Consider the following 11696-nt stretch of genomic DNA (forward strand, 5'->3'; position numbering starts at 1 on the left):
TTTTGATTTTTCAGCCAGCAGATTCATCTCAGTACTTGTTCAATTTTGACAGTTCTCCATGTGAGTTTGAAGCAACATTATCTTGTTTGTTCAGCACCCGTATGAAATGTTGTTCATTTCTGTAGCTGCACTTTGTCTAAATTGGAGATGATAACAGCATAAACCCATTGTGATTTACACTGAAAGAATAAACCCTTCATTTATACTTCAGAACTATGTCCAAATATACCAAGATTAATACTAAATAAAGCTCATCCGGTAGTCAAGCAAGCATAGGCTTAGCCATCATTCTCACGTGCTTCACACAGTAGCTTTGTTTCAGCTTCTAACAAAAGCACTGCTGATAATTTTAACTATTTAACTTTCTTTCCACTTCTCCTCTGAGTTTTCCAGGTTAGCCTGTTCTCAGTCCGTTCTCATGCAACAGAGAAGCTAAGCGTTTCAGAAAGCAGACTTTCTAGCCGCTTTGATCATTCTTTCTCAATTATATTTAAATGCAAGTTATTGATTATTATAATACCCTCATAAACCCTAAGATGGAATGTTATTTTACAGCTACCAGCCATGAAAGTATTGCAATAATGAGTAACATGGCAGGTTTTCATGACACTTTTCTAGATATTCCTAGCTATTACATTCTGCATTCAGTTAAATTTAATGTAGAGAGGACATGCGTTCAAATATACCCTGATGAACACATTTTCTGGGACTTAAATAGTAGCGCAATTACAAAGTCTTCCCTATTTACTCTAGAAAGTATGTTTAGTGCTGTTGCTCCCTAGTTTTTAACTTAACTGCAGAACTGACTCTTCAGACAGCATTCCTTTTCAACAGCCTACCTTTTAATAAGTATTTTTGTTGCCGATTTCTCAGCTTCTATAGCATAGTTAGTAAGTGTTGCTTAAAGTGAGCCTAAAAATACTTTTCTAATATATATGTAGAGAAAAGCGCAAAAATGACAAAAAATACCACGTGCGTGGATAGCTCAGGGCATACACATCTGCAATGCTTTTTATCTTCCCCCGTGGTAGACAGCTACTCTTCTCTGTACTATTAAAGCTGCTATATTTAGGCCGTTAATTAAGAGTCCAGTTTAAAATGGTGCATGCCAACTATATTGTAGATATTTCCTCAAATACAGTACAAACACAAACCATGGATAGCACAAAATTAAAAAAAAAAAAAACATTAAGTGCCTAATGTATTTGGTACCATCTGACCTGATCAAACCTCTGTTACAGGAGTCTTTAGTTAGCTCACTAGTGAAAATATAGATGTAGCTACAGGTGTTCATGCAGTTCTCAAGGAAACTGAATTAAAAGAAAAACTAAAACATACGAGGACTAAAGGAGAAAGCAAAAATATGTTCCCTGTGGCTACATGGCAGTCAAGGATTTGTACAGAGATTTAATTGATTTTGAAATGCAGGTAGTCAGACATCAATTAAAACTAGACATATCTGACAGCTAAGTAGTGAGTTGGTCATCTAACATTCTACTTGTTATATAGGACAACCAAAAGATCTAGAAGGGCTTTCTGTGTATATGAAGTCACCAGCAGAGATACATTACAAGGAATCAGCAAGCTAAACTCACCCATCAAACCTAATATTTGTGAAATAATAATCATTGGCCCAAGCTTTATACATGTTTTTGCCAAAACACCCCATGGAACTGAAAGTATTTGTTATACCAATGCAGCCCACTAGAGGTCAAATTACACCAAGCAGTTTCAAATACATTCAGTAATGAAGGACAAAGTTTAGGCCACCATCCTCTTATATATTACTAGAATCATCTGGGTTGCCACATGTATCACAAAGTGACAAGTCCTTTAGAACTTTTGGTTAGAACAAAGAAAGCTCATAATACGATGGTTGGCTTACAGAGATACAAAACAGATTAAATAATTGTTCCCATAATCCATTAATTACATGAAATGCATTATTAGATCGGAGAAGTTTTCCTTAAGAGAATACCATGGTATAAAGATTGTTAACTCAGTTTTAGGCCACCTCCTATGATGCTTGGAAATAGTGAAAATGGCAAACTGAACTAGAAACAAAACTTCAAGACTTTATACCAGTCTTCTATACTGATAATATGGCAGAAGAACTTTAATGCAAAGAAATAGATACTTTTGCATCCCTCTGTGTAAGAGACGCTTAGTATCACACATCTGATCATACAGCAGGACTACATCAGAATGTTATAAAACAAAACAGATATAGGTAAATATATATATATAAAAAAATACAGGGGGGAGAGAGAGAGGAAAAAAAACTATCACCTTGATAAAAATGGAAAAACTCCATGTCTAATCAGAAATCCTATAACAGCACATTGTCAATGCAGAACAAATGCCTTCCGTTAGAATGGTTTCCAAACATTTGAATTTGTGAATGTGTGATGTCCAAATACAAATAAAAGATATTTCATTAATGCCTATCCTCTGTGCAATAGCAAGGCTCAGTGTAACAGTGCTGTCAGGCTGCTTTGTAAAGCTCCAATTTAAACTTAATTTACCTATTTCCCATGTCATTCTTTCATCCACTTGGAGAAACAGAAATGTTTGCAATCACAGCCTTCTGACTGCTAAACAGTTTCTTGGCACGTAGGTAGCTTGTAACTTGAAGCAGCTTTCCAGCAGAAAGCCACTTAAAATTTTACAGGAAATTATAGCAGCTAAGATGATGTCCCAAGAGCTGGGTAAAAAAGATGAGTGGTGGAAAAACTGTGTTTGCCCCCCTGTTTCTGTGAGGAACCACACACACACAAAAAAAAAGGTCAGTTTTTGCCTTCCACTTCCGTACAGGAAGGATACCCTCACTGACTAGTCTGCATTGTTTCTGCAGTTACCCTCTGAACACTTCAAATTAAGTTGTAAGTTGTTATGTTGTATTTCCTGGACTACCATGAAGAGTTCCAGAATTAGTGTTAGCCTAAAGATCACAGTATATAACCCACAGCTACTGGATTAAACTGCTTTCACCTAGTCTTTCTGCTTCACTAGCTCCAGATGCTTAACTCATCTTCCATTGTGTTTGTAACTAAGGTGGCATAAGGAAACTGCACACAGAACAGAGCTCTCTTTGGATTATGTACTAAAAGAATAATCAGTGTTCCCAAAAGACTCAGAATTGTTTTACTAGGTCTCACCTCCTCAACCATGTGCTTGACTTTCTTCTGTTGGCAGTGGACCATATCATCCAGATGTTTGATTCGCTCTCTTAGGCTGGCTGCTACCTCCTCCAAATGCTGTGACCTAGCAGAACATGGAAGAATTAAGCATGTAAGTGGGGAGCTATGCAGCATAAGCAAAACAAGAACAACCCCCACAATACCACTATAAATCAGGAAGACTAGGTCGAGAGGTAGGCAAGTCAAATTCCACTGACAGATGTCAATTTGCCCAAAGTACATTTTAATGGTAGTCTTTTAGTCAAAGTGGCTGTCTCCACCCAAGTTAACTCACCTTTGTCTTGCATACTGACATGCTTACTCAGAGCCTGAAGTGCTGACAATTAAACAATGTGACAAAGCTCATCTCCTTAAGATGTCTGTTTTTCCTTGAAGTGAAAGGCATTTAGCCAACTAGATCTTTATCATCAGAAAGACACATTTATCCTGACTTATTACCACTTGCAACCTTTTTGGAAATATATACTAAATAAAAGCCAGGAAGCACATCTGCTGGCGTCCTTTTAAAAGCTCTCCTACCACAAGGAAGCCTTGAGTCAAGGATTTGGCATAGTTGCCAACTAGCAGAATGCTAACTGGAGTAGTATTAACTCATCAACAGTCAGCAGGATAGGATCACAGAATCATAGAATAGTTTGGGTTGGAAGGGACCTCTAAAGGTCATCTAGTCCAACGCCCCTGCCGTGGGCAGGGACATCTTCAACTAGATCAGGTTGCTCAGAGCCCCGTCCAACCTGACCTTGAATGTTTCCATTTGTTTTGTTTTAAGTTTGTATGTATGACTCTTTAGATAGATTCTGCATTTCTTCAAATCTGTTTAACACAGAAATTGAACACCCACAGAACTCCTGCCACAAGTTGGTTTGAAAGCTTGCCAGAAAAGTAGTTTTAGAATATGCAAAGAAACAGGAGGGAAGCTTTGTAATAAGTTTTTGGCGTGTTGGCCATGGGAGACTCCATTTTTATCTGAATGTACAATTCTCAAAATTCTTCAAAGAAAGCAATTGCTTGCTTACAAAATAAACTTCTGTACTCCTAGGTTCAGGACTGGACAGAATTTGAGAAGTGGAGGAGGGGAATCGAAAACAAAAAGGCTTTTTTCATCTTGGTCTGTGCACAGCAGAAGAAACTGTTGAAGCTGCAAATAGAACAACCATTCTAAGGCAAAGCAGCAGATGGCAAACTGCATGACATGATTCCAATGAATGACAGAATTGAATGCTGTTTCCTCCCAGAAAGAGTCTCTATTAACAGTGAAGTACTCTACAGAATTGTAACTGCAGCACTTTAACAAGGACTCAAAAAACTCAAGGCATTGCTGCAGGTTTTTCAATCCTGCATATGAAGGTCTCACAAAACCACAATTTACATTTTGATTGCAGTTGTAACACATATTTGGTCTCTCATTGAAAGATAATTTTAAGCACTGATAGCAATGGAACAGAGGTCCTTCCTCAGGTGGAGTTCAAGTGTCTGGTCGGGTACAGACAGGTAAAGAGAACTTAAGAACAGGCTTCAGCATCTGAACACAGATTCATTCCTTGCATTGCATAGATTGCAACTGCGTGCTTGCTTGCATTGCACAAATTCCTGTCTGAACATTGCCTTTACCCTTTTTACTGCAGCATAACTTTTCATGCTGAGTATTCAGGGCAAGGTTCACTGAAGTGAGAAGAGTATCTGTTATCCAGCAGTAAAGGAAGAAAGCAATTATCTTTCATCTCCATATTCTATATTGTATGTGACATCTGTTCACTTTAAATTATTATTTTAACAGGCTGCTGTGAACAGCTGTTATTACCCTGAAAACAGATAAGCTGGTCACAGATCAATACAACTAGGCAGTGAGATGCTCTTGGCAGGGACTTCCTTTTATGTTTATGCTTCCTACAGAACAGCGGGATGCCAAAACCTTAAAACTGAATTTCTGGGTGCCACAGAAATATAAGTAGTAATCAAGTACAATTATACAGTCTCTGCTTATAATTCATCTTTAGCCACTCAAGTAGTGTCATATAAACCTCTGAGTGGCGGATGCAATTTTCACTCCAATGGCAGTTACGCTATTTCAGTGCTAGACAGATTTCTCTTGAAACTTTGCCTCTGGCTTTGCTTGAAGCTTTCTTTTGACTGGTCATGGTGCTCTGTCAGTCTCAAAGAGGTAGTAATGGATGCACATGACACCTGTGGGCAGAAACAACACATCCAGGTGCCACCACACCACTAGATCTTTCTTCTAAGCCTCATGCTTTCGAGGACAACCATTCACAAAGGTCTCACTGCCAATAACATCACCCTCATGTTCCCCAAATAACTTCATAGCTTATTTCTGCACTGTGATGCTACATAACAGATTTCTTCCACACCTTCATTTTGTTCACATGCATATGTTAATGTGTATCACATACGTAGACCTGCTCCTCCAAGCCTCAAACATATTCCCCGCTTACTCTTTTATACAAAAAAAGACCCCTCTGGCAGTTATATGCAAAACTCTTGCTCTCTTCAAGAGTTCATCTTTTCAAAGGGAATGTCCTACAGCTTAATACAGGATACAGAATGTCTTGTCTTTTAAAACTGTGTTGAGCAGTCTAGAACAGATAATGAAAGTATTCAGAGTCAGGATCATACTGTGCTGAATTTGGGAATGCAGATTTAAGAAAAATGCAATCCACAAATACATCACAACTTGTTCCATCTAAAATGTACTCTGCATGTTTGCAAACAACTTTTCAAGAAAAGATGCTGTGCTGGTTTGTGACTGGGATAGAGTTAATTTTTTCTATAGTAGCTAGTATGGGACTATGTTTTGGGTTTGTGCTGAAAACAGTGTTGATAATACAGAGATGTTTTCGTTACTACTGAGCAGTGCTGACACAGAGTCAAGGCCTTTTCTGCTTCTCACCCCACCAGCAAGCAGGCTGGGGAGGCACAAGAAGTTGGGAGGGGGCACAGCTGGGACAGCTGACCCCAACTGACCAAAGGGATATTCCACAGCATATGACATCATGCTCAGCAATTAAAAGCTGGGGGAAGAAGAAGGAAGGGGGGGACGTTGGGAGTGATGGCGTTTGTCTTCCCAAGTAACCGTTACGTGTGATGGAGCCCTGCTTTCCTGGAGATGGCTAAACACCTGCCTGCTGATGAGACGGAGTGAATGAATTCCTTGCTTTGCTTTGCTTGCGTGTGTGGCTCTTGCTTTACCTATTAACCTGTCTTTATCTCACCCCACAAGTTTTCTCACTTTTATTCTTCCGATTCTCTCCCCCATCCCACCGGGGGGAGAGAGCAAGCAGCTGCGTGGGGCTTAGTTGCCAGCTGGGGTTAAGCCAGGACAGATGCATGAAAGTTTTTTTTTATTGCAAAATTAATCCTCTTGATATTTTACTTGTAAATAAACTTACATTCAGATGGACAATCCCTACCAGACTGCAGTTTTAAAATTAGAAAAAGTAAAATTCAAGTGTCTTCAAAAACAAACAAACAAACCTCTAAAGTTTCTGAGCAATACTAGAAGTTCCACAGACAAGACATATCTCACCTTTCACTGTCAGAGTTGTTTTCAGATTTTGCTCCAGATATTTGTATTTCATTTAGTTCGAGTTGTTTTTGCAGCTGGTGACGTTCCTAAACAAGAAATGTTATCCTTCAGTTCTCCGTGTGTCAAAATGTAAGGGCTTCACAAAGCATATTTCATTGCAATTCAAGAGATCATTTGTGAAATTAAAACAGAAACTGATTAAACAAGATTCATGCAAGGAGCACAGAACGCATAATAATAAAATCAAATTCCCAGTTATGCATGGAAATAAGATCAGAGTTTTCAATTTCCTATTCGAAGATGTACGGTTGTACTTGAAAAATTTTTTAATAAAAAGATGAGTTGTCACAATCTTTAACTACATAAATGTCAAATTTTCCATGTTATCCCTCAAAAAAGATCTCTCAATCCAAGGCTGAGATAAAAGGTATTGCTCTATTTTCTTCCCCTGAATATTCCTGTTTATTTTTTAGATGTCCACCAGCACAGTGCTCATGAAGATCTATGAGGACTTGGGGACCAAGTCAACACAAATTAACAGAGGAGTCTGCTATCCACTTTAACAGGAATTTAAGAGGCATTATCTGGCTGATACTTGCAGATGATATTCTGCAAGTATCAGCCAGATAAGAGCAAATTAAATAACCAACGTGAAGAAACTCATCTGTACTTAAGAACTATATTGCAATCCTCTATTCACTGCATAATACTTGTAAGTTGTAGGCTGAAGCCCAGGAGCTACTAAAGTAGCTGGAGCTACTAAAGGGGCATATTAAGCTGAATGATTTTGCATTGTAATCACTAATCCTACTAATAGATTTGCAAGCATTAGACAAAAGGGGCTCAATACAAATGCACATTAGACTAACCAGTCAAGCCAACAAGACTGGCTTATAAAAATCTACTTCTCAGTAACAAATATTTAATATACTAAACTGGAGTTGGTGAAAAAACACTTCACTTGTAAGAACAGAAGATCATATTCACTCCACTTGCTAGAACGCTCTCTGCTTCTGTATTTTAGATAGCAAAGCACAGATCTTTAAAGATAACGACATGCCTGCTCTTGAATGAAATGAGAAACACCAAAGTACATCCAAGAGCATTGCAGTCTTTTGGAAGGGCTGCTCTCATACCGTTTAGAGTGACACTATTCAGCCTGAGGACTAAACAATAACATTCATTCTCAGTTAGGTGATTGATACCAGAAAATGAAGAGGAAATTTCACTGTAACTGTTTGAGACAGAAGATTTAAAGCTTTTTCAGAAAGCTGAAAAGGTTCAACAAATGAGATTCAGATGCAGTGTACTATGCAAGGAAAGGTACTGTGATACTCTTAGGTTTAACAATACATTAAAATAAAGGTCTATTCCTAACTAAAACACATTTTAATGGACCTACCAACAGCATTTCTAAAAGACTTTGGATCATTAATGATTACTACTTCATTGGGCTTAGGAGACCTTGCACACTGAAGGAAGACTGAAGGGTCTTTTTAAACTCTTTCTTTAAAAAAAATGGTTAATTTACTAAATGAATTTGACACCTTAGGCAGCCCTGATTGTAAAGACCACTAGAAAGATAGAAGAACCATGTAGTCACAGTGTCTCTACGGTAGTCCAGGTCCATTTACTTATATGGATACAGTAGCTAAGTAAGATGCAAACAGCAATGGTGTATCACTGAGCAGAGTACTGAGCAGCAGACAAAAACCAAACAAAAAATCAAATTTCCTCCATGCACTTCTGCATTTCCTTTAAAGGCGGCAATCAACTAACTCTCATACCTCTTCCATGCGTTCAATCAGCCGGTCCAGCTCACCAATTCTCTGGTCTTTTTCCTGAATGCTTGTTTCTGTAATCTGCATCTTCTTATTTGCCTCTTCAATAGCCTTCAGAAGCCGATTTGTTTCCTCCTTCAAATAAGAACATTTACAGTCACATTAACATACAATATATTGAGGATTTTTTTTTTTTTTTTTAAGGCCAAGAGCCAGGCTAATAGCTTTTAAGCACAGCTCAAAGCTTTTCACTACACGTGCCCAAAAGTCTAGAAGAGTTGTGACCATAAATGTGAATTGTATAGAACAAAAGAGTTGGGGCACTCTGAAGTGCATACATATTTGTAAAGCATCATTATGAAAATCTGAGAAAAACTTTTACCCATTTCTTAGATATTTGTTTTCCCTTCTGAGGATGCCGTGAAGTAACAGCATAAGAAAAATATGCTGTTGCAGAAGATAGCATTTTAAACATCAAAGTTTGCCACGTTCAGCTTTGTGCTTTTCTCGCATATAAAACAGTATGAATAGAAAGAGACTGGGGAAATCTACCTTCAATCTCAGTCATTATCTATCTTTATCAGTTAGAAAAATGCAATGACAAACTGCTCATCGAAAGGTTTTACTTGGGGGGTGGACGGAAACCAGGGGACAGGAAGAGTTCTTGCTCCAGTACCATCCAGTGAAGCCGTTCCCCCTCCCCTTCTTAAACTATCACTAAAATTGGACATTATATTTTCCTTTTTTTTTTTTTTTAGAGAATCAGAAGTTAAAAAACCCAACTTACCCCATTTCAAATTTTGAAATCTACATTATCATTACTGTTACTGTGTTTGAACACATTCTTTTCTCAGCCCTACAACTGCAAAAGCTTGGAAAGCTTAGTAACTGTGGCATGAGTAGTCACAGAGACAGAAGTGAAGGAACACATGTCAACTCTGGAGTATTAAGTGATTGAGAAATAACACCCAAGCTAAGCACCACTCTTACTAACTGGCTATACGTACTAGGAGGATTTCTTTCTCAGCTTTATGTTTCTGCTCCTCTTCTCGCATTTTTTCCTCATACTGACTATACAGTTTTCTTGTCATCTCTCTCATGACTTCAGCATTGGCTTCCTGCGACGATTCCACCTATGAGAGGGGAAAGTTGACCCATCAGTCAGTACAGCACTGTTGGCAGGAGAAACAGAGTTCACATGATGTGAGAAGTAACACTTTGAACTTCAGCTCCACCTTGTTATAAATTTGACACTGCTGAAGCAGATTTTCATTTGCATCAAGACCATTTACAACACTCTGCCAGTATAAAAGTAATTTGAATTTGTAGAAGTTACCGTTTCATCAAGTTTCATGTTGTCTGAATTTAACTAGTCATTGCTTATCCAAGACCAGGCTATACCTCTTTCCTGAACCCTTCCATAACAGCCTCCAAGTCGCTTGGTTTGTTTCCCCATTGAAAAGATATTGTCTTCCCCCATTTTACAGAAGCATAGATTAGAGATGGTCTAGACTCAAATCCTGTTTCTAAATGACCATGAACACTCAATGCAATAATTACTTTAAGCTGGACTTAAGTATGTGTTATTAACTAGAAGACACAGCTGTACCTGCCCTCCTCTCTCTTGCTTTTTCACATACTGCTCTTTGTGTAGGCACAAGAACTGGGGTGACCATAGAGCAAAGCAGATCAGGGAACAATCAGACTTAAAATTAATACACTCAGTGGTGTGGAAGGGTTGAATTTTTAACCACAGGACCAGAAACTTCACTACTGCTACAGGGAAGAGGGCTGGACTGGTAATTCAGAAACAGGATTTCCCCCTTATCTTGGCTCAAAACACTGACTGAACCACACCCTCAGTGATTAAAAACTAGACAGGATATTCACAGCTTAAACCCATCTACTCCATTAAACCACAATAAAAGCAAAGTAAAATAGCTAATCCAGGACTTAGTTCTCTTACTAGAGATGCTATAAATCAGACAAGGTTATAGTGAAATGCTGTGGGTGCTACAAAAATGTCAGGAAGATGAGGAATATACTGTCATCTGGGAGAAGAATGAAGTGTTCCCTGCTGATCACTACAATTTACACAGCTACAAAATACCTGGTTCTGATGATTAAGGTTTTGGGTTTTTTGGTTTGGGTTTTTTTTTTTTTTTTTCATTTCAAGGACTGAAAGATTTATTAAACCCTTGTGTTTACCTTGCATGGTGGGAACAAACTGTTTTACTACCCTGTAGGATAACAACAGTGTATTTCATCCTTTGAAAAGGGACTGAGCTCTGAAGGACTCCACTTGCACTGCAATTGCCCTCTTTGGCATCTCACCTAGACCAACACTACGGCAGGTGTAGTAACCTGCACTTTGTGAGAGGGAGTGGAGTTAAATTAAGTTTCAGTACAACACAAAACCTTCCACATTTCGGGAAGCCTGAAAGAATCATGTAATTCAGAAAAAGCCAACAATCAAAACCCAGAGTCCTTAAGATACACTGAAATGGAATATGATCTCTGGCACTGTCTCTCCATCATTTCTTTGCTTACAGTTTGAGCAATGAGGAGAGTAAAAACAAGCATAAAAAGGTAGATGCATCAGGGCATCTGTTATAGTACTCCTAATCAACATCTCTAACCTCAGTTATTGTTATGATTGTATGAATAAGCTGAATCTACTTAATAAGCTACATGGGTGTGTTCTCCTACCTAGGAAATAATCATGGCATATGGTAGTTACTGCTTTTCAACTGCTAACCTCCCAGATTCCACACCATCCTCTTACATTCACCCCTGGAATTAAATCCCAGATGTCTCGGCATCTTTGACACACAATTTTATGTTTCACTTTCAAAGACAGCAATGAGGTATTTTATCCACTAACTTTGTAATAAAACTGCAACTTTGAGGGCAAAATTTAAACTTTTTCCTCATTAAGGCAGGGCATGTATTCTGCAGACCTTGACATGCTTGAAGATAAACAAATCCTTAAGCATTCAGTTGAACTGGGACTTAACCTGCAGTTCTCTGCCCTTAGAAGCAGACATACCTTCCCCTGACTACTTGGTGCATGTCCTTCAGATTACAGTAAAGTCCAAATTTCTGTTTTGAAATCTTAATTGCATCAGCTTTCCTTTCTTCTTTTAATTGTTTTTTCCCGCTTTTTATTTCCTG

The 11696-nt window shown here is 38.3% G+C and overlaps 1 protein-coding gene across 1 annotated transcript in view; it reads right to left on the reverse strand.

Annotated features, from left to right (window-relative positions):
* LOC103914862 (myocardial zonula adherens protein-like) overlaps positions 1 to 11696 on the reverse strand; it is a 53845-nt gene that overhangs the window by 24634 nt on the left and 17515 nt on the right. Inside the window, exons 6-9 of the mRNA XM_009321584.1 lie at positions 9530 to 9655; positions 8529 to 8657; positions 6742 to 6827; positions 3159 to 3264 (exon numbers count right to left, since the gene is read on the reverse strand). Coding sequence (XP_009319859.1) covers positions 3159 to 3264; positions 6742 to 6827; positions 8529 to 8657; positions 9530 to 9655 — 447 coding nt within the window. The remainder of the gene's footprint in view (positions 1 to 3158; positions 3265 to 6741; positions 6828 to 8528; positions 8658 to 9529; positions 9656 to 11696) is intronic.

This window comes from Pygoscelis adeliae, unplaced genomic scaffold (assembly GCF_000699105.1).
Source record: "Pygoscelis adeliae isolate BGI_AS28 unplaced genomic scaffold, ASM69910v1 Scaffold183, whole genome shotgun sequence".
In the NCBI taxonomy this organism is placed as follows: Eukaryota; Metazoa; Chordata; class Aves; order Sphenisciformes; family Spheniscidae; genus Pygoscelis; species Pygoscelis adeliae.